At 37.4% G+C, this 24,596-nt stretch overlaps 1 protein-coding gene across 1 annotated transcript in view; it reads right to left on the reverse strand.

The window, feature by feature from the left end:
* The window catches only part of pcsk6 (proprotein convertase subtilisin/kexin type 6), a 94,747-nt gene that overhangs the window by 68,097 nt on the left and 2,054 nt on the right, over positions 1 to 24,596 (reverse strand). Inside the window, exons 2-8 of the mRNA XM_084405153.1 lie at positions 21,915 to 22,019; positions 17,012 to 17,122; positions 15,288 to 15,431; positions 14,390 to 14,466; positions 9,248 to 9,336; positions 5,184 to 5,356; positions 4,717 to 4,929 (exon numbers count right to left, since the gene is read on the reverse strand). Of these exons, the coding sequence (XP_084261279.1) occupies positions 4,717 to 4,929; positions 5,184 to 5,356; positions 9,248 to 9,336; positions 14,390 to 14,466; positions 15,288 to 15,431; positions 17,012 to 17,122; positions 21,915 to 22,019 (912 nt within the window). The remainder of the gene's footprint in view (positions 1 to 4,716; positions 4,930 to 5,183; positions 5,357 to 9,247; positions 9,337 to 14,389; positions 14,467 to 15,287; positions 15,432 to 17,011; positions 17,123 to 21,914; positions 22,020 to 24,596) is intronic.

A 24,596-nucleotide genomic window follows, 5' to 3' on the forward strand; every position in this document is an offset into this window, starting at 1 on the left:
AGTCTTTAAAAAAGTAATTAAAAAGGGAGTTGTTAACAGGTAAAAACTACATTGTGATTGAATAATTTTTATAGGTCATTAGGGTTGGATGATAAAGGGGGAAAAATCTAGACATTTTTTAGACTTGATTTTGTCCATTGGATGTTGATTGGATTGTAAAAAGTGAGCATTTCATACTTGAAAAGAGGCTAAAATGAATGTGCTTATTGGAATGAACAATTTTAAAAATTGAGGGCCCTATCTTGCACCCAGCGCAATTGACTTTGTACACTGACGCATGTATCATTCCTATTATGCACCCGCGCACAGCAGACTTTTCCCTCCACAGATGCACGTCTGTAAATTAGGGAATGATCTTGCGCTCCCGGGGGCGATGCAGCGAAAAGAGGAGGCGTGTTCCAGCGCAAACGTTCCCTGGTGCCATTTTGCAGGTTTAGAAAACAATTCCGCCACTGACCAGGAAAAACCTAGTCAGTGGCGCGTTGCGCATGTTATTCATATGCTATTTTAAGGGCGCATGCTTGGCCATAATGTAGTGTGTGCACAACGTGCATAAACTTTGATTCTCTCATCTACACAGAAGCAGCAGTTTTCATTTTTGCAAATCATACATTATTACAAGGCAAAATATTAACACACGAGGGAAATCATTGTTGTGTCCATGAAGATGTGAAAAAATAGGCATAAATCTAGCTTACACATTTACCCAAATTATTATACGCCTGTTTAACTGAAGCTAATTTGGGTGGGTTTCTCCCATCCCCAATGTCACTTCTCTGTCTTTTACAGCCGTGACGAGAACGTCGGTCTCCTCGGCTGTGAACCGCTCCTGGTGTGCGCCTGGCAAATCCGCCGTTATAATAGCAATCCGCCATGGAACAAGCACGCCTGCTCTTAAAGGGAATGTGAGATGTTGCTCTGATTGGTTTATTTCACGTTACGCCCAAACCACACCTATGAATAATGAAGCTACTTCAGACCAACCCCTTTTAGATTTGCGTCGGGCGCAAGAGTAATTTATCCCACCAGTATAATAGCAACAGCGCCCAAGATCCGCCCACAAACTTACTAGCGTTTCGCGTTTGATACTTGCATTTCAGATTGTTAAAATAGGGCCCTGAGCGTTGTAACTGGAATAGAGGCAGAAGTGAATGCATTTGGCTTTATTACAGTACATAAGACATTTTGATAATTTTTTTTTTAAAGTTTCGTTCACAATCATTCAGAATAAGACCAGTAACATGCGCCAAGAAAATAAATAGGATCAATTTTGATTGCCAACTTTTTCCCAATTTTCCCAGAGGAATCATCATTTGGAGCATATACCAACAGTTGCATAGCAGGTTAAAAACATGGTTTTTACAGAGGGGATTTTGGATATCTCTTTTTATCACAAAAGACTGTCAACAGCCAAAAAAATCCAGTTTCGCCCCGTTTTTAGGTATAAAATGTTGTATAAATCAGAATCTGAAAAAAATATGAACAAACCCCTCTTTAAAAACCTTACGAATATAGATAGGAATACAACTGGAAAGTTTGGTTTATGTAAGTGCTGCTGAAGTGGAGATATCTGGCTCAGAGTATGAGAAAAAAAACATTTTGAGAAAACGGCCTTTAAAGGTTTGTATTGTAAAAATTCATACTTTTTTAGTGGAAACAACTATTTACAGACAAAATATCTTATCAAATCATTAGCAATCAACAATACAAACCACCTAAAGCACATCAAAACTTATATAACATAGCATTTATGGCCTTCAACTGAACAGAACCATCGTGAAAAACAGTCAAAAACACACTCTGGAAATGTCAGAGCACGTCACGTGATGCATCTGACCGAATCACGTTGTCAGAAATTGACATCAGCCAATGAGATTTCTCTTTTAGAGATAAATGCCCCATTGTACTTTCACGATTGGTTGCTGATAAAAAGGAAATGACCATATTTGGATCCGACAGCATTGTACAGGAGAGAGAGCTTTCCAACGGTATATGTGATGATTGATGAGCAGCGGGATGATTTAGAACGCCAACTTTTGTTGAATTTAGGAGAAATCTACAGACGCAAATAGACAAAGTGTAGTAAAATAAAGAGCTAAATGTGTATTTTGGACTTTTTTTCACCACAAGTCTGAAAGAAGGCATGTTATTGAAGACAAATAGTCCAAAATCTCAAAATTGACCAGTAAAAAAAAAAAAAAAAAAAATGTTTTTGCCTGCCGTGTCTCCCCTTAATGCCAGAAATAAAAAAGATTTTTGATGCAAAGTAAATAATCAAGGCAAGACTGTGTCTTTAAATTCTGAAAAGTGAATTTAAAGTGGTCATGACAAGAGAAATCTAATTTATTTTACTATGGTGGGGGATGTATAGTCCCCTGAGCTATGGGATTGTGAACTGGATTGTGAATTCTGCACTGAAGGTTTAGGTAAACTTCACGTAGGAGTAATAATAATAGTAATGCTTGCTTCATCAACACCACTAAAAAAACAATAAGAGTATTTTCCGGTGTAGACACGGTGTAAACAAAATTAGTGTGCGAGAAAAGATAAAAAATGTGTATGCATGTGTAAATGAGCTCTTAAGCCCACAACTACTAACCAAATACCAGAAGAAAAGCAAAACCCATAGTAGTCATTCTTAATGATAACGTTATAATCTGCACTGCTGGAAGAGAAAGATAAATAGAGGGGGAAAAAACACTAGTTTTCTTCATTCTCTTGATATCTCCCTGCGGTTTTCCATGCGGATGGGAGCCAGACCAAACATATAGCCCCAGTCTTTTTTCCAAGTGTCTCATTTAATCAATAGATATTTGTGGAAAGAGCCAAACAACAAGAGCTCAGCTGTATTAGCAGAATAAGCAACAGAATCTAGGACAGCTGATCTATAGAAGATGTCTGAGTTTTGGCAGATCACCATTAAACACCATATAAACCTGCATTCCTATACTGGTCCGGTCAAAAGATGATAGATCTGTCCTTCAATGTTGGGATTCTCATCCATTTTATCATCCACATTCCACAAGATAAAAAAAAAACACCTGATTCCTCAGAAATGGAACAGCACGTCCATTTTATTAATGTTCATTGCACAACTGGTCAGATGTTTAATACTTAGGGTTAGAAGGTGATGAGGAGGAATGAAAGGAGAATGTGTCGCAGAAATAATTGAGATGAATTGTAGGACATAATATGTGGCATCAAGAGAGCAAATGACCTAATAAAACCGAGAACATACGAGGCCGAAAGTAAGACGAGGACAAAAGGTTGAAGAAGATGACAGATGGAGTACACGCTACAAGATACATGCTTAAAGGGGTCATATAATGGAACACAAGATTTCCTTTGCTCTTTTGAAACAGAACAACTTCATCTACTCTGTAGTGCATCGCAACCGGTTTTGCTTCAGGAAACAAGGATCACAACAGAGAACCAAAAGTGATTATTGTGCAAAAGTAAACAAAGGTCCTAAATTAGGAGTTGCAATGTTTTGTTTTGTTACAATTTGCAAAATATTAACATTTTAGATTTTTAAACATCTCTTGAATTTTGATCGGTAAGTCAATAATTAAGACTAGTTAAGTCAATAAATGTAATACTTTTATTCAGCAAGGATGCATTAAAAATGACAATCAAGACTTGCACTGTTACTAAAAAATTCTATTGCAAATAAATGCTGTTCATTTGAACTTTATATTTGTCAAAGAATCCTGAAAAATATATATCATGGTCCCTACAAAAAACTGTTTTCAACATTGATAATAATAAGAAATGTTTCTTGAGCAGCAAATCAGTAGCCTGGCAAGCCAGACCTACATCAAGATGTTAGGTCTGGCAACTCACCATTGGCACGGCTCAATCCGAGGGGCGGGATAAACGGTTGTCTCTCAAAATCCCTCTGCACGCAATAGGATAGCGCTACAACCAATCAGAGCAACGAAGAAGGCTAGTTGGTATATTCAACTTTTGCCGTATCCAGTCGGCAAAACTCCGAACACATCTTCCTTTTTTTAAGAATGACTTAAGTGCCGTTCTTTGCCCTTTTCTCAAAGAAAAGCTTAACTCCAAGTCCTCCAGAGTCGCGGCCAAAGCCGATTCGAAAGACCGCTGTTCGCCAGCAGCAGCTGCCATTCTTTGTTTTCAAGTAGCAGGGAACCGTCGCAACTCTGTCGTCATTATGTTAAGCCCTACTCTATACACGATGTGATTGGCCTGACCTGAGTTTGGTTTTTCCAAAATAAATTTTGCTGCCGCTAGGGTGCGTCTAGATTTCTAGGCTAGCAAATCAGCATATCAGAATGATTTCTGAAGGATCATGTGACACTGAAGCATCAGCTTTGCATCACAGGAATAAAAATTCATTTGAAAATCTATTAAACATAGAAAACAGTTCTTTTAAATTGTCATAATATTTAACAGTATCAGTGTTTTTACTGTATTTTCGATTTTAAAAAATGCAGCCTTGATTAGCATAAAAACACTGAAAAATCTTACCGACCCCAAAACTTTTAAACTGTACAAGTGTCAGAGAAAGGTCAACCTTATTGAAGAACTAAAATACTAAATGTTTAAAAAAAAAGTAAGATGTTTTTAATCAATGGATAACATATTGGTTGACATTTTTAGTGGACTTCAGGAATGAACTTTCTGTGGTCTAACAGATGTCTGTGTGAGTGACACTCACATATTCGTGGGAACATGGACGAGTTACTTAACTATTTTGCGGTCGTAGAACTCTCCGCTGCTGTATGTGGTGGCGAGGGTGGAGGAGCAGACCTCCAGATACCAGGGCTTGTTGCCATTTTCCGTACTGCTGCTGACGGAGATGGTGTAGATGCTGTTGGTGTAGCCGTCGCAAGAGCAGTGATCGCCCTGCCGGCCTCCGTTACCAGACGCCCAAACAAAGATGGAGCCGAGACCCTTGCGGCCCTGCAGAGACATAAAAACATTTGAACAAAGACATACAATAGACTTTTTATTTATTTATTCTTTTTCAAAAACTACACTGCCAAGTTGTCAACAACTTGACAAGATTAACAACTATTTATTTCTACAAACTTTACAAATATTAATTCCCTTTAAATGTTGTGGTTTTGATTTAGTCTTCATTTAACAACCCTGACAATGACAGTTACTCATTGAGAAATTCCTCTTGTTTGTGTGTGTGAGTTTGAGACAACAACCTTTTTAATTCCCAGTTCAAAGGCTTGTTTGGCCAGAGGCCCCGGTCCATCCACGGTCTTCCCATCATCGTCGGGGCCCCAGCTGGCACTGTAAATGTCGATGTAGTCTGGCCTTATTCCCAGAGACTTGGCCTCCACCACATCAGTCACGTCTCCATCAAGCATTCGAACACCTTAGAGAAAACGTACAAATTCAGTCATTGTATAATCACCTCAATGTCGTTCCAAACCTGCATTATTTTCTTTTCTCTGTGAAACTTTAGGTGCAACAAAAATGGATGTTGATTTATCCTACCAAGCTCTGAAATGCATAATGAAAGAGTCCTACAACTAGCCCAGTTGAATTGTGCACTGTAAACCATGCCATTTTGTGGTCTAAATGCGAGACCCAATTGTGTTTGGCATCAATGACTTCAAGCATAGTGCAACGCTTTTTTTTTTTTTTACTTTACCTATGAGTTTCAGAACAATATTATACAAAGAGGAAAAACAAAGCAGAACAAAAGACAAAATCAACTGGAAACAAAAAACTAAATCAAACCAAAAAGAGTGACCTAACAGAGTAATGAAAGAACAAAGTCTGCATGATAAAATAAAGAGTTTAACTTACTGCAACTTAAATGAAAGAGTACTGCAACTTAAATGAAAATCAGAAAAGTTGCCTTGGCAACTAACTGAAGTATACGTTTTTAAGCTTAAGTTTTTTCATCTAATATTTATATTTTATTTTATTTCAGCTTTATTTTAATTACTGAAAACCATGTTTAATAGTTTTAGTTAACAACTCTGCATCTAGAAGATGATTTTTTTTTTCAATTACACACACAAAAAACAATTTCAGTAACAATTAAGGCAAGATACTTAAAACATTTACTAAATATTTAAGCCACTAGATTTTGGAAAAAAATACATAAATACTTGTAATGTGTTTAAAACTGTGCTGTTGAATTTCCTACAAACATAACAATATGACGAACGTGCAAATGGAAAACTCACACACAAACTCACAGAGGCACATTATCATATGCCATATGGTCAATGATGCACACAAATGTGCAAAAATTCCAATTAAAATCTATTGTACTCAGCTGCAATGAGATGTTTCCAAACACCTCGATAATCTGCAGTCTTTCTCCTTATTCTGATACTGAACTACAGCTTAATTTCCTTTTCTTGCTCTTTATTTTGAAAGAAATCCTTGGTATTTTTGCATAACTTTACAAAAATTATATTATCTAAGCAAGTAATTTAGCTGTGCTTTGATCAAGTGCACAATGGTAAAAGTTGGGGTTCACACCTTCAACCTTTCAGCAACCAGCCAAGATCTTTGATGGACAACTGAAATGAGGAGGCAGAGGCAGAATTAATCAGCTTAATTAGCTTAATTCAAGAAGTCAATAAGAGAGGTTCCTGTCATAATATAATAAAAAATGTGTGTGTGTGACTAGAGAGACTAGAAAAGAGCCTGATTGTATAGTGTGAGAATGTGTGTGCATGTGCGTTATTATTTCTAACACCATATGCGCAATATGCTGTTCCTTCCTTGAAACACCTCTACAGGGGAAAACATGGGATTCAACACTTCTGTATCATTCCTCTCACTTCTGACAAGCTGCATTACACCTCAAATTGACTCCTCGATTTCTAAAACAGCACAGAGAAAAACACTTTTCAGAACCGCAGAGCAGAAAAACGAATCATTTCTAATTATGGTTAAAGGACATGAAGTTGTACATAGCAGCCAAGGCGAGGCCGAATAGATTAGAAATGTCATTAGAAGGCGATGAAGTCATTGGCTTGAATCGGACACGTATTAGCTTTGGCAGCGTTTCAGTGATTAAGCAAGGAAAAAAAAGTCAACTGCTGAGCCAAAAGACCTAAAGCACATCTTTCATTGCGCTAATCTGTCTTTATCTGGCTTGGAAAAATGGCAAACTCTTTTCAAACATCACTTCACTATTGTTAAGAGGAATATTTTGCATACAGGACTTAACAATTGAGATATTTTACAGTATGTGCAACCAACATTTGGATGAGGAACAATTAATACACCACTAATAACCACAAAGTGGACAGATGATTGACTTGTTCCAAACAAGTCAATCATCTGTCCACTTTGTGGTTATTAGTGGTGTATTATCATGCAGAACCTGTCCTGCAAGGTCTGTGCTACAAACAAGAACAATTCCTCAAATCATGTCGTTTATTGAGGACATGGGTCTTCAACATTTTTACATGGCAGAGGACAAATTAGGCAAAATTGGCATTCCAGTCACCAAACACTATTCCATTCAAGAACAAAATATACACTAGGCTTGCAGCTTACTATTATTTTGGTAATTGTTTAATATTCTGGCAATTGATTATTTTTTCAATTAATTGGATAAAAAAAAAAAAATGCATTTCAGCAAAACATAAAATTGTTGAAAGACAGTAAATTAAGAGAGAAGTATTGACTGCTGAATTATTGACTTTAACTGGCATCTAATGAATTGAGGACAAATCGTCCTTCAACAGTCCAAATTAATGCTTAGAGAACAACAATACAGATCTAAAATTAGTTATGAATAGGATTTTATCACCAGCTAAACAAACACCCAGAATATCTTATCTGTTGTAGAACTAAAGAGCCCCATTTAAAGGATCCTCATTTTGTTTTGGAGGTCCCCTAAAATAGGTTTCCATGCATCCAAGGTAAAAAAAACACAACAAAAACAAATTTCTCATAATAAACATTGAAGCATTAGCTCTTTTCTCATAGTGTCTGAAACGGTTCGATAAAGGATTCGTTCTCTCAAAAACCCTCCTTTCCGAGAACCTACTCTACTCTGATTGGTCAGATGGCCCAGTCTGATGCGATTGGTCTACCGCTTACAGCATGTCTCGGAAACAAAATGCCATTTTTTACCGTATCTATTCGAGCCAGAGTTCTCATCCTTTGGAAGTGCATGCATAGTGGATTTGCTTTCACAGCGCAGTAAACAGCTTCTTCTCAACGTTTGACAACACAAACCAAACTACAATGTTTGATGGCGGGTTAAAGTAGACGTTGTTTGCGGGCAGCCAATGAAGAACACAGCCTGGCATTATGCAAATGTGTTACAAACCTGATGATTAGTTTAAGGCAGTTCAGAATCAGTTTAAAAACTCCATATATTGTGCACTTTGAACTGTGAAACTTTGCAGATCTCTTACATTCACAAACAGCTATATTACACACTACATGAAAGGTAATATCTGAAAACGCATAATAGGGGCACTTTAAATATTGTAGTGGGTCCACAAACAGTGTGGATTATGAAATGGATCTTTGGTTTTACAGAGTTTCAGAAACCCTGGCGTAAAAGTCAAAATTCACAATTTTCTTTCGAGTTGCTGTCATAGACTCCAATGCCAACGAGTAAAACTAATGAAAATGAATGAATACAATAGGAGCTTCACACGCTCGCTTGGCTCCTAAAGAGATTGTATATGCAGCCCTATCCTGTACTCACAGTTGCATCGCTAAACTTTATGCATTTGGCACACAGCGCAACTGGAACAACACAGGCCCGAACCCCGCCAAGTCCGAGCAAAGGATGCGTTTGTAGGCATTGCCACCTGCGAGTACAATAATGAAATATTTGCGTCTTTCAGCGCAGCTGCAGCCCAAAACAAAACTGCCCCAGATGGCTGATGGCATATCATGAAATCCACTTTTTGATTAAAACTGATCGCCCTTTTCATAGGATTAATTGCTTACGAGCACATGAATGTCGAGCGGTTTGCTGTCCACTAAATTAATGAACTCTCTGAACAGAGGCGAACAGGAGCGTGGGCGTCTTGCCGATTTAATCCTGTGCACACATGCAGAATAATCCTGTCTTATCTGCTCTGACTGCGTCTAAAACCTGTTGCTTGATCAGGGTTTAGCCACTTGCGGCAACTGGTCAGTTTTGCCAATCAATCCATGTGTGTGTTGAGTGTCGGCTGCGGCGGGTCTGTAACTAAAATAGCATCTGGCATTTATTAGAAAATAAGGAGAGCAGGGAAGTAAACAGACTTTTTTTTCGAGAGATGCATACCTCCTATGCGGGCGTTGTAGGCTATACCTACAATGCAATGCGAGTTGTTGGCTACAGCAGCAACTTCACCTGCACATCGTGTCCCATGCCTGGAAAGAAAAAGAAATGCAATAAAAAAATAAAATATGTTATTAAGTTGAAATATGTTATTGTGAGTTTTGCACTGCTAATTAAAACTGTAAAGAGGGAAAACATTTTTTTATAAAAAAGCTGGATTGAGAATTACACACTAAGACACTGGCTCTGATTTAAGCCCTAGTGATTTGCCTCATTGTCTACAGCCTAAGCTACAATGTAATTTTTTTTTGTAATTTTAACTGTAACAAAACTGTAAAAATGCAACAGTAAAAACCTGTTAAAAACTGTAATAGATTTAACCTTACATTTTATAATTTCAGCTGCCAGTTTTATTCTGTAAACGATGGATTTTTTTTTACATTGTATCATTCAAATGTTTGGGGTCAGTAAGAATTTTATAGTTTTTCTTAATCACTTTGGCACATTGGCACACTTTGGTCTTAAACTGTAAGTTCAGTTGTCACAACTGTTTGCAGGAACATTAGAACTCTATTGCATGTCTGCAAAATGTAGTAACTCACCCAAAACATTTAATTCATGCTTCAAAACCTAGTTATTGTGTCATTAAATTGCCCAATGCCACAAAAAAATAAATAAAATAAAATAAAATAAAATAATGAGTCATCATGTGAGCCACACTGGTCAAATGTTTTTTCACTATGGAAATATTTGTTATATACAAATGTTTTTTCTACTTTTTTGTTGATACTGACTGCTTTCTATACTACACAAGAATGTCAGTTTTGTGTAGCTGAATGCTCTTGTGCATCATGATTCACATCTTGTGCTAGCTCCATTTCCAAATTACAATACATTCAAAACTCTGCTGCCAGACTACTCACCCACACCAAGCGTTCTGCACATATTACCCCAATTCTGCATGATCTTCACTGGCTTCCTGTGGCTTACCGTATCAAATTCAAAATTCTCCTTCTCACTTTTAAGTCTCTGCATGGCCTGGCTCCCCCCTATCTCTGTAACCTGCTTCTCCCCTACACCCCGACTCGCTCTTTACGATCCGCTGATTCTAGCCTTCTCGTCGTCCCTCGGCATCGTCTTGCTTCAATGGGGGGCAGATCATTCAGTGTTGTTGCGCCCAAAATGTGGAACTCTCTCCCCCGATCACTCTGCTCTGTTGACACTATCTCTGAATTCAAATCCATGCTCAAAACTCACCTATTTTCTGAATGTTATAATTCTTAATTAAATTTTTTTTTTTTTTTTTCAAAGTTATATCTGTCTGTATTATGCTGATTGCCTCCCCATCTACCCATTTTTCACTTACTGTACTTGCACCCTCAACTGCCTACTGTTGTTCTGTCTGCTGTCTTTGTCAACTGCCTTTATTGTTGTTTGTCTATTGTAAAGTGTCCTTGAGCTCTGGAAAGGCGCTATATAAATAAAACTTATTATTATTATTATTATCATCCTGAGCTTTTTATTAGGTAAAATTTACTGGGAAAAGTCAATACTGTATAAAAAGAAAATTAGTATTTTTATTCATACACATTATTTTGTAGAAATGTCTTCCTCTAACATCACCAACACCAGACGTTTACAATACTTCCTATTGCTCTTCCATGACAAGCAACTGTGAATTTTCAGTTTACATATAACACATTTCTACAAAAATAATTGTACTGTATAAATACATATGCATTTATACAATATTGCTGTAGCTGCTGCTCTATAGGGTTGTGACGTTCCAAGTTCAAACCTGGTAGTGATTATGCTTTCTATTTGAATATATTTTATCATTTAATTTCTGTTATGGGTTAGCTGAAATTTCAGCATCATTACTCCAGTTTTCATTGTCACATGATCCTTCAGAAATCATTGCAATATGCTGATCAGGAACATGCATATACAGAAAGAAAATAGGGTGAACTTTTGATTTCATTTTGTTAATTAAAAGCAAAAACTTTGTTTTGGACTCCGACGGCAGCACATTTTGTAACTGATATCCAAGTCAATCCTCTTTTTTCACCACTGTCACAGCGCATCGCAACAGGCTGCATTAGCAATGCATTAATTGCATTTTTATCTTGTGCACTGTTCACTCGCTGTCGTTCTCTCAGTGCACCTCTTTACGAGTCTCTTTTAATAATTTTATTCTTTGTCCTCACTCAATTAAGTTTCTGCTCCGGGAGGCACGTTCCACACTTCAAAAATGAATTGAACATTGTATTGTTTTCCATTTCAAATATCCTGATGAGTATTAACAAAACAGGTCTTTGAAGTTTTGCTTGAGCTCTTGGCAGTTCATTCATAAACATGTGGCATGAGCAGAGAACAAGCATTAAATCAGGTGCTTATCAAAGACAGAGACGTTTTCAATTAAATCCACACCCCACTCAATCCCACGGGATTGGATTGGTTTCAGTGCTTACCCACAAAAAAAGCCTCTTTATTGTGTTGACACGCAAAATCACACAAGTCCAGCATTACAGCTTTATTTGCATTGCTCCAAATATCACAGCTTTTGAGGAGGCAAGATATTTCAAAATACTGCTGTATTAGATCTGGTCCAAAATCTAGCCAGATCTACCCAAAACACCCCAGCAACCATTTGGGGTGATCATTCCTCATAGTCACACATTCTCTTTTATTAAGTTAGGTGCTATAAATGCTATCTGTGCCAGCGCAAATATCCAACAATGAACAATCCATAGGCGAGACCAGAGGTGCGCACTTTTGTGATTATCCCATCGTGTGCCATGAGGTTGCCAACCGCTGCCATGGAAACTGCCTAGCAACCACCCATAACACTCTAACAACTGTCTAGCCACCACCTAGAATCTAGCAACCAACAAATTTCAACCCCAAAAAAACATTTAGCAATCACCCAGTTAACACTAGCAACTATTCACAACATATTAGCAACCTCCTAGCAAGGTCAAAATACCTTTAAAACTTCAAATCTCTCTTCAAACAAACCAATTACTCAAACTGCAAAAAGGCTTCAATGACCTTTGAACTTCAAAACAATCTTCAAAAACTTTTTCAAGCAAACATTTTATCCACCCCCTGATCACTCAAAGCAAGTTACGCAAGTGTTAGCAGCAAATGAGATGTGTTTAAAGTATTTAAAGAGATGTGTTTTGTTCACCCAAAAATGAAAATTCTCTAATCATTTACTCACCCTCACGTCGTTCCAAGCCCATAATACTTTCGTTCCTCTTCGGAACACAAACAAAGATCTTTTTGATGGCTACTCAACTGACACTTTGACGCATCAAAAAGTTAATAAAGAGACTGTAAAACCAAAAACAGAGCGGTTCGCTTTATTTGATGAACAGATTGACTTTAGGCTTTTATTCACATTAACCCTTTCGCACGTACGATCACACCGGTGTGATCAGTCTAGGCTGGTCCCTGGAGCGTACGATCACACCGGTGTGATCAGTCTAGGCTGGTCCCTGGAGCGTACGATCACACCGGTGTGATCAGTCTAGGCTGGTCCCTGGAGCGTACGATCACACCGGTGTGATCAGTCTAGGCTGGTCCCTGGAGCATACGATCACACCGGTGTGATCAGTCTAGGCTGGTCCCTGGAGCGTACGATCACACCGGTGTGATCAGTCTAGGCTGGTCCCTGGAGCGTACGATCACACCGGTGTGATCAGTCTAAGCTGGTCCCTGGAGCATACGATCACACCGGTGTGATTAGAACGGTCAGTGCATGACGAGATCAACTGCTAAATTCAAATGTGCTTTCGCGCGTTGGCTGGTGCTGAGCCAGAGACAGGCGCGCTCAGAGCTGTCATATATCACAACTTTTCAGTGTTTTCAACCACATAATGTTTATTTTAGGTTTCAGACATATAAGTACTAAAAAAACAATACATTTAGAGTTTGTAAAATACACACTGATGTCAAAGGAAGAGGCAATAATAATCCTTTCCATTATAATTAGACACGTTTTATTCATATCAGATACACATTGTGTAAGTAACTTTAAAGTTTACTCTATTCTTCTCTCAGTTCACCAGCCACTTACTTTTATGTATTTCGGGAGAAATCGATGAATTCAGGTGTTGTAAATCCAACAGATCCGATTCTCTGAACTGCGTCTGTGGCACAAACTAAGATGGCAGTGCCCATCGCGCATACAGCTCAACTAACGCAATCGTTATAAAGGGGTTTAAACAACAAAAAACTTCCACTTGCATATATTTGACAATCGGAATATCAGATATTTCATGCCATATCAAACAAATTTGTGAATATTTTGAATAAAAAAGGAAAAATGACATAAAAGCAGATCATCATTCATTCAGCTCTGTTGTTGCTGCAGTGTGTCACGTGACAAGCAATGACGCGTCACCATGGAAACCATAAAGTGACACATTCTAAATAATTCTAAAAACTCACGCTGGAGAGTCAGCCAGAATATTTTTAAACTTACGTGTGAGGGCCCTATCTTACATCCGGCGCAATGCAGCGCCAAGCGCAACGCAAGTGCTTTTTGCTAGTTTCAGTCCGACGCAGTTATCATTTCCACTTCCTGCGCCACATCATTTAAATAGCAAATGCATGCGCCCATGGGCGTGCTGGTCTGAAAACGAGGTGTGTTCAGGCGCATTGTTGGCGCGTTGCTATTTTGAGGCAACTGAAATAGACTGCCACTGACCAACTGAAACCCGGTCTAAAGTCAATGGCACAATATTTTTTTTGTTATTTAAAGAGTGCGTTAGTAATGTCCAAAACGCGCTTACACTCTGCTTATTACACATACAGGGTAGACGCGCAGCAGCACACAAACATGCCAAATATTAAAAATAATATGGTGCGAGCGCAACTGGCATTTAAAGAGAATGGGAGATGAGACTCTGATTGGTTTATAGCACGTAAAGTCCAAAACACACCCATTACTCATTAAGGGCCCATAAACATTGATTAGCGGACATAAACAGAAGCTCAACTGAACCTGCTTGACCTCTTGTGGAAGCTTAAACGTGCTGCGTAACACACGAGAATGAACCTCATTGGTTCTTGCTGAAGCTCAAACCCTTTAAGACAAGTCGTGTGGTGAAGAGTACTTTTAAAGACATCAGGACTCACTTGTTCTCGTTGCTGGAGTCGTATCGTGGGGTCGGGTCATAGTCATTGCCATTCACATCGTAGCTAGCAAGCTGATCCTAAATGACGGACAAAGCACATTAAATAAACCATCTGTGTCAGGGTTCTGTCACTTCTGTCTAGTGTATTTTTTGGTTCTGTGACAGAGCTCCGACACTCCTGTTTTGTCATGTCTTTGTGTGGGCACGCAGCTTCGAGCGTCCTCGAGCCGTGCGCTGTCTTGTCTGTATGCCTTGTTACATGTAGCACGCGGTTCGTGTTTTCATCGGCCGCATGCTTCCATGTCATGTTTTGTCTTGTACTGTGTAGCACGCAGCTTGTTTTTCACTAGCTGTGTGCTTTCTTGTTGTCACGTTTTGTGTGAATTCGTGGCTTATGAGTGTTCTCATTGGCTGCGTGTTTGTTCACATCTCGTTTTGTGTGAGCACATGGCTTGTGATTTGTTTTACTGGCCATGTGCTTGTGTTTTTTGTCATGTTTAGTGTGAGCACATGGCTTGTCATGTATGTTTCCTTTATTTCCTTGTGACATGTGCTCTCCTGTCTAACCCCGCCCACCTTGTTACCAGATTATTGGTTCATTTGCCCCACCTGTCCTCCCTCGTTACCTGCCCTGTTTGCTCCCTAATTATTCTCCTTGTGTTTGCAGTCCTGTGCTGGTTCGTTGTCATATGTACGTCGTATGTTTACCCTTGTGTGTCGAGTCGAGTCGAGTCTTCCCCCTCGGGGTAGTTTTTGTTTGTTTTATTTTTTGCTTAATAAAAGCCTTTACATTTTTATAAAATAACACTCAATAGAATGCATTTACAACATTAATGTTACTAAAATAACACTTAAGAATGTATTTACAGAGATTAGAGAAAGTTTCAAGATAATCTCACATAATTCTGAGCCAGATCCGGATGGTTTCTCTCAATACCGTCATCCAAGATGGTGACGACCACATTTCGACCTGTGTAGCCTCTCTGCCAGGCCGCAAGGATATTCATTTCTGAACGACAGCGGCTGTTTTTATCACTACAGTGCTGGAAGACAATAAGAAGTCATCAACATCAATATACCTTCACTTGCAATCAGTTTCTGGAACATGCATTTGACTTTGAAAATAGGAAACATTGGAACATTAGCAACATTCTCTGCTCTCTAGAAACACAAGCCTTTATTACTTCAGTAACCTTATGACTCAATCCGTCTGTGAGGAAATATGTCACAGCAAGTGGTAACATAAACCTGTAAATTAAACGGGACGATTCATGTTTATTCAGCGGCAGAGGTTTTCGTGTCCTTCAAGGTCTCATTTATGATTCTTTTCAACGCAGTCTTTGAGGACACAATCAACAAAGACGTCCCAGTGTGAAGTCAACATCAGAGGACGGATTGAAAACAGTCTCAGATACCTTTGTGCTGCAATATTAATCATGTGAATGCAAACAAACACCGAATATGCTTTAATAATGCTTGAAAACATCAGCTCTACTGGATTAACTATTAATCTTGTAGTGTTTGAAACTGATATACGAAGAACAAAAGGATTTTGAAGGACACTTCAGTAAAACTAACAAGGTCTGAAGTCCTTCGAAGACACTTTTCGGAAGGAAAAGAAATTAGATGCCAACGAATAAAGAGTAACATGTCTCAAGGTTCAAGGCCACTCTTCAATCAGTAATCAATGAAAATCTTGTAGAAATAAGAGCAGGAGTACAATGCAAACAAAGTTAATCAGAGTAAAGTAGAATAACAATTATGGAGTAATTTTACCCTTTTTTATCAAAAGCCAAATAAAATATATTTATAAAATAAAGAAAACCAAAAGAGATGCATCAGAATTTTCTCCTAAATAATGCAACATAATAATGCAATCAGATTCATCAACAACAACAGTAACAGTGAGAGCAAAGAGGATCCTTACCAGGGAACATGTTGTTAAAGAAAGACTGAATTTAAGAGTTGCTGAAAGCTTAATGGTGATGACATTGTAGTCATGTGACTGTGGTGTAGTACATTTATAGACTAACTTTAGCTTTTTACTTCTACCAATTGTATTTATACATCAAAATTCATAAATGTTGCATTCATTTGTGAAGATTATCATGATGAACTAATGAAAGAATCATTAACTTCTTTCGGTCATGGAGCTTATTTTATGCAATAATCCAAAAGCCAATGGGAAAATTCTATCAGCTTTTTGACAAGGGAACCAGGGGTTCTTGAACGACTATGTAAAATTATGCTTATGACTGAAATTTGCCCTGACTAATGCCAGTGTTAGTGTGATTGTGTTCATTTCCTCAATATGAACTAATTTGTAATTCATAGCATCAAGCTAGTAAGAGAAACAAACTAGCGCACATACACTACTTTCACACAGTTCGGTTTTTATGAGGCAAGGGCAGCGGAAACAGTCCTGCTATAAAACAAATAAAACAACAGGAGCTTCACAAACGAGCCCATTTAATGAAGCACAAATCAGTGGCCCTTTTCTCTCTAGGAGTCACTGGAAATGAGGCAGCGATTCATTTGCGAAATCACTTAATTAGGAGAAAAAGGTCAAAAGGTAAAGATACTTTATGAAATACAGGACTGAATGTGTGAAATATCTACTAACAATGTACCACATGTTGGACCATTTGGGATCGTTGAAGTGGATGTAGCTCGGGTCACTCCTGGCTTGACGTTTCACTCGTGACTTCACCACCTGCTGCTGCGCCCATTCAACCTGCAGAAAAAGCACGGGTTACATCGACTCACATCAAAGACTAAACAGTTTATGCTCACCTTCATGCACATAAACATGTCTGCGAAATGCGCGGTCTGTATTTAGTCACGCTCTGGCTTTTCCATTACGTGAGGCTTATGTAGTCATTGAATTTTGAGGAGAAACAAATGGGAATGTAGTACTCTGAAACATGCTTTCCTAAATCCAGCCTGAAGAAGAAATATAGTCACACCATCCAAAATATATGCATATCAATATAAGTCTGAGAGATTTTTTTCACCTGTTTTTTACACACATTACTGTCCCTAAATATGTAATAGCAATAGAAATGCTGCCAATTTTAGAATTCACTTATGATTGTAATATTTGGTTAGTGCAATCATGTTTTACCTTGAATACTAAAAGTAAAAATCAACAATGAATTAGAGTGTGTGCTAGTCTAAAAATGACTAAAAGCAAGGAAGAAAGTGCTCTTGTGCTTTCTATATCGATTAGAGCAGCACCAACCACATCCAGATCTATCTAGATCTCTGTATCCTTCCAGTTAAACGTATCATCTGTTGTAAATAAAGGGATGCGGACTTCTAATTTGAAAAGTTACCAAGCCATGCCCGCAGATGTATTTGTCTTGCAGCAATGCCCGAATTAGTGGTTCCCCTCAAAAGAGCTTAACTTCAGAATCACTAGCGCACTACGCTTTTTGCTTTCATTAAAGAGGTCCAGAGGGAAATGTAATGAAAATCTCATATTGCAATAATTATGTCTTTCTCTTTGTTACAGTCCCAGTGCTATAAATGAATGGGTTGGGTTGGGAATCAAGAACCAGTTCTTATTAAAAAGTGGCTCTATTAAATAGATAAATAGATAAATAAATAAATAAATTTATGACATTTGGTTCCATTAATAATTCTTGAATGTTTGGATCATACTGATCCACTAATGAATCTCTAGCAAGTTGTTTGGAGGCTGAATCGAATGTCAAGAGAGAGAAAGGCTGAGTGCAGCAAAAATGCACAGTGATAATAAATATCACTCAATGATTCAGTTAAATCAGTTATAAACTTGTTCAGATATAGTTAGGATATATAGTATCAAGAGCTATTGAACAAATAAAAAAAATAAGTGGTCTCTCAATAATTATGAGGTCATGAAAACGGCATGTATTAGAGTTTAAAATGGTTTAGATGAAGTAGATGAAGATTCACACTGCTGTGGCAGCGAATCAGCAGCTCACGTACTAAGTAACAAGAAAATAAACTATGCACTTCATTTGATTTGTAGTATGTACTGTAGCATATTCTATGGATAGTTCAATTGGATGATTTGAAACCGATAAAATACTGATAAACACCTGTGAATGCACATTCTACATTAATACACCAAGTCGCACTGTATAATTTTGGCTGATGAACTATTTTACTTGACTAAAAAAGTTGGTAAATTTCTATTTTCTTGACTAAAAACAGTAATATTGTAAAATATTATCATAATTCAAAATGAATGTTTTCTATTTGAATATATTTTAAAAATGTAATTTATTCCTGTGATGGCAAAACTGATTTTCAGCATCATTACTCTGGTCTTGTCACATGATCCTTCAGAAATCATTCTATATGCTGATTTGCTGTTCAAGAAACATTTCTTATTTTATTTTCAATGTTGAAAACAGTTGTGCACCTTAATATGTTTGTGGAAACGTGATACATTTTTCTCAGAATTCTTTGATGAATATAAAGCTCAAAATAACAGCCTTTATTTAAAACCGTAATCTTTTGTAATATTATAAATGTCTTTATGATCACTTTTGATAAATTTAATGTATCCTTGCTGAATTAAATTATTTCTTTAACATATTTTAAAAGGTAGTGTAATTCATTATTGAACACTGGTGTCTTTTATCACAATGCAACAACAGCAGATTGAACACTGCAGATCTGAAAGATTACATTTTCAGTGTCCTTTCCAGTGACTACAACACATCTATTGGAGGAGATGTTACTTGCCCCTTTCTTTTCAGCTTGACTGCTCTTTGCTTTTGGTAACAAAACATTTCGCGCCACCTCGCACGGCCTCTGCCTGTGGCCTGACACTGATGAAATGGGTTATTGGGCATTTGCCACGCCACACCATTTGTACACATAGCCCGGGGCAGGATATGATCAGAGGGCCTCCGTCAGATGCCCTCCAATAGACCTGGACTGTTTTATTACTCCCGAGAAGCCGGCTGTCGGGAGGAGATAATCTTAGCAGGAGAGGGCTGGCTTCCAAATCCTGGAAACAGCTTGACTTTGAATGCCTGGCTGCTCTGTCAAATGAAGTCTTGGACAAACACGGCTGCTCGTCATATTAATGCGTCCGGGACCGGAGTGATTTAATGTGTAAGTCGGAGGATTGAAAGTCAGAGCATAGGAACCATCTGAAAGTAGGAGGGACACAATTGTAACAGAACTTAACAGCTTGGCCTATGAATATTCATTATTTAGTCATATAATGAATATTCAACAGTAGTCCCAGTACTGGTTTTACCCAGCATTTGCTTGATCTTAAAATGGTTTTGTATATGTGTCCAACTACAATTTTTTCATTTGTACTGTCGCCAAGCAAAACAAAAGTCTTAAAACATAATGATTTTCTAATAAAAGTGTCATAATTAAAAGTGTCCTCCCATTTAATGGTTGCTACACCTCCTAATAAAGGTCATTATCATTTTAAAAGTTTTACTAGTGTGAAACCCATAATGCAAAATGGAGTAATTTTCAGTTTAGTTTTGTTCATTTTGATGGTGCTAAAATTAACCAGTCCCTCCAGGATTTTGCGACTGCAAGAACAAATTGAATTCCACCAACTGATGCATTATTTGCAATTTAAGACAATAGTTGCTCAAACAACTATACAACAATAGAGAATAATATAACTGGTAAAATGTCAAAACATTAAATAACTATTTAAAACGTTTAAAAAATACAGTATGCAATCAGTGACAGTAGTATGCAGGCATCTGTGTCTAACACAATTCTGTATTTTCATTTAGGCAGAATCATGAATAGATCTATACTGGTGAGACCAATGCCTTGTGCAAATTAACACACACACAAAAAATAAATCCAGCAAATATCATATCACCTCAATTTTTGAAAGAAGTCAGCAAATTGAGTCATTTTGATCTGTAAAAATCAGTCATAAGTCATAACTGATTTTAGTAAACTAAACTTAATTGAATATGTTTATCCAATTGATTTGTCCAATGTATTTGAATTGACAAAATTAATAAAAGTCCTTAATAAAATAAAATAAAAGTTTAATAAAAAATAAAATAAAAGATCTTTTGAAAGAAATTAATTAATACATTTTCTTTAATTCATTTTTTTTCCATAAAGTTTCAGTAATAGTTTTAGGGTCATTGTACACAGTGGAGGGAGGAGGGTCCATCTGTGCTATTGTTTAATTATGCAATATTGAGCATTGAGTGCTTTTGCAACCCCAGGCTGAAAGTCACCCTGTTCAGTGTTGAGAACAGAACCAACCCCAAAATTAAAAATAGGGCCTCTTTGAGAATAGATGAATTGAATTTTGACCAATGTAAAAATGTGGCTGCGTATTCAAGTAGTAATTTAAACATCTTTAGTTTTAGTCTGTTTCATTCCTTATGACCCATACGACATATCAAAAACTGAAAATAATAACATCAAAGATGAGGTTACAATTTGTTTCAAATGCATAACACCACATCATACTGCAGGACATGCGCAAAATGAAATGTGCTATGAATACAGAACTGCTGCCATATTTAGCTGTAAATTTTAACTACCATCCCACCGGCATCACCGGCGTGTTTATGATTCAGCAGCACAGACTCCATCAGCTCGTGTCAGATGGCCTGCACAGGGCCAATTTTGAGATGTTTATGGCATAATTTTTTTTTTTTATATATATTCAATAGTTTTGTTTGAGCCCATTTAGATCAACTAAATGAGACTTTTCATGAAGACAGCAGCTGCAGACTCTCATTTGAAGCTTTATTTTAGATAACCGTATAAAAGTTTGGTAATACACCAAATCAGCGTATTAGAATGATTTCAGAAGGATCATGTGACACTAAAGACTGGAGTAATGATGTTGAAAATTCATCTTTGACATCACGGGACTAAATTATCATTTCAAAGATATATGAATAGAACTTTAAAAGCAACGTAGAGAGGGGTGTGTTTTATTGGGTTGATTTCAAATAACAATATTCAGCAAGGACTTTGAGAAATAACATACTGCACCTTTAAGGACCCGTGAAAACCATGTTTGACCAATTTAATGCTTCCGTGCTGAGTAAATGTATACTTTTTTTTTATTATACTGACCCCACAATTTTGAACAGTAGCATCAATAGTACATATTTTTCACTTTGCATTAGACCTTGTGCGCCAGAGAAACATGCACGCAGCCATCTTTAGAATTTTGTCTTTGAACTTCCTTATTTGCAATAGCTTTGTATATTTCTATGGCATCGCTGTCGAAGAATAATTAGCTGGTGAAGTGGATTTACTTACTTAGAGTTACTGAAAGTTATCATGAACATTGTACTGTTTAAAGCAGATGTCTTAACAAATGTCAGCAGACCGGGAAGATTTTAAAACGAGCAGTTAATTCATAAATACGCAAGATCGCTGTGGAAATACAAACAGGAAGGGGCTATAAAAATGGGGCGTGGGTCTCTTTTATAAACTTTCAAGCATTTGAAGTGCCATTCTTGTCATCAGTGGAGTGTTTGGTGATGGTGGCCACATGTGGGAAGGCTTACCTCTGGGTCCATGTGAATGAAGCTGTGAGAGCCCCTCATGGCAAAGGTGGATCTGCGTACCACCCTGCTGTGATGGAAATGGTAATGGTGCTCCAGTCCTCCGATCTACAGAACAAACAACCATGAAAACCAGCAAGAGAATTGGGTGAACAGAACAGTCACACATTTGAGAAAGGCATGAAATGAACTTTTATCAGAGACAGCTTTGGTGGACAGAAATTGCATCTTGGCAGGGGCAAGCAAAAAAAAAAACAAGAGATCAATATTAGCACATACAGCACAGACTCTTTTCACTATAAAAAAGTTCTTGCACATAGATTGCTACGCCAGCCTCACAAAAAGCCAAAGAGAATCTCAGTAAAATGGACATATGGCACACAGTTGGTGTTGCAGAAGGCGGAATCTAGTTGGCACTTCTGAGTCAATGCTTTATGGTGTTTTTTGTGCATTTTCCACATAGCTGATTGTATGGAAAATATAGATGGATGAAGATTATTTAAAAAATAAAGTTTTGTCACACAGTTTTGATAGATACATAAGGCTGTGTGAAATAATTAAATAATTTTCTTTTGCAGATAGATTTTTTAAAAATACTTTACATGATTTTTCAGCAATGCAAATGTTGTTATTGTAAATAAATGTTTTCTTCTGTAACAACTGAGAATGTGTAATATTATATATGCCTTTGTCAAAAATGTGGGGAAGAATCCATTCACATATCTGTCTGTAAATAAACTCCATGTTCTTTGTTCACTCATATTGATTCTCCTTGCTGTCAGTACACACTGAGCAGAATTGAGATGTATGCAAAAGCATTAGGTGACAAAGAGGTCTTAAAATAACCTTGAAAGACAACTTTGTCTGTGCTTTCAACAAAGTAATAAAAGAGATCTGCCACTGTGATGAGACAATGAGCAACCAATCCTATCAATTCAAAGCTTCACAGACCTCAGAGAAGAACATCTTGAAGCCCTGAGATTAGCAACCTCACAGAGACTAAATTCAAGGCATACTAGTAGCGTAGTAGACAGCGTTCATTTGAACAGACACCACCTCCAGATGTCCTAAGGCGGTCGACTGAATAACGTGTTCAAACAATGATTTCTCAAGTAAGATTTTTCAAGTTCTTACAATGTAAACATGTTTAATAATAGTTTATAAGGGGTAATTCTTTACAATGCAAGAATGCACACTGAGCAAGTAAAACCCAGAGACTTGTGCAGCATTTAGAAATTCTAGTGGCTTTTTGATACTTAAAATTTTTAAAGGTGTAATACCACATATAAAATGATTTCACAACCTGAAGCATATCACTGCAATTTATGCTTTGAGGTATTACACATGTGACAAGTCTAGACTATTAAACCACAACAACAAAAAAGGTTGAAGTTTTACAGAAAGGAAGAGTGGGTGGTCTAATTCAGTGGATAATGATGATGTGATCCAGACGAATTAGAAGTGGGAATACTCAAGTTGAAATTTTCCACTTCCAACCTCACTCTGAATTCTCCCACCTCCTCTTGAAAATAACTTATGGAACTTGATTATGATTTCACTTTTCTAACTTTATGTTGCTGTTTGAGCATAAACAGCATCTGCAAAGTTACGACGCTCAAAGTTTAGAGCAAAGGCAGATATTTTATTTTACAGAAATCACTTTTTAAGGAATACAACAAACGGCCTGCCCTTACACGCAAAGGCAGTGTTGAGAAGAGGAAGAGTTGTTGTAGTAGAGCACATTTGTGAGTCTGCTTAAGCTGTCGCATCCATCTTTTCACATTTATTGCAATACAGTACGTAACACAAATGCAATATCATATCACTCTGTAGGCATCTTATAACAGTTCCCACATGACACGAGCAATTTATAGATTATCATGAAAGAATATGCCAATCAATGACTTGAAGATAGTTAACTCCACATCAGCTACATAAATTCATCAACTAACCATTCAGAAACGTCCTGTTGCATTCTACATGTTGTCACTTCTTCTTGAGTATCTCCATCAATGTCTGACTTCGGTTTGAACATAAAAGGCAGAACAGTTTCTGACATTTTAGTGCATGTCTGCAAGCTGCTAACACACAAGCTTTTGAAGCTCCGCCCTCTATGCCGGGAGCATCAGCTCATTTGCATTTAAAGGGACACACACACAAAACAACGTGTTTTTGCTCAACCTCAAAAAGGGACAATTTTAACATGCTATAAAAATTATCTGTGTGGTATTTTTGAGCTAAAACTTCAAATACACACTCTGGGGACATCAGAGACTTATTTTACTTGTTGTAAAAAGAGGCATTATACCAACCATTAAAAATTTGATCAAATTCTGCTTCTCATTAGGCGCATTTCCATTACAGATTTGCGCAAAACTTTTGCAATTTTTTCTAAATGTCGACAAAAAACTATTACGAAATGACGGCGTTTCCATTAACCGATGTTATGCGACTAAAACTTCATTTTTTCCTCTCGCGATAAGTAAAGTCATTCCAAAAATCATGGCAACGGACTTTGGTAGGTTTATGTACTAGGCTATATCCCACAATCCCAGCCACTGCACTGGCCATTCTTATTAATCAAAGGAGACGTATGTGTGTTATCCAATCATTAATGATAAGGAAAGACCCTTATACTTGAGCGGCACATATGAGGTGTTTCTGTGTGTTTCTCAGTTATTTCTG

This window comes from Rutilus rutilus (assembly GCF_951802725.1).
Source record: "Rutilus rutilus genome assembly, chromosome: 3".
NCBI lineage: Eukaryota > Metazoa > Chordata > Actinopteri > Cypriniformes > Leuciscidae > Rutilus > Rutilus rutilus.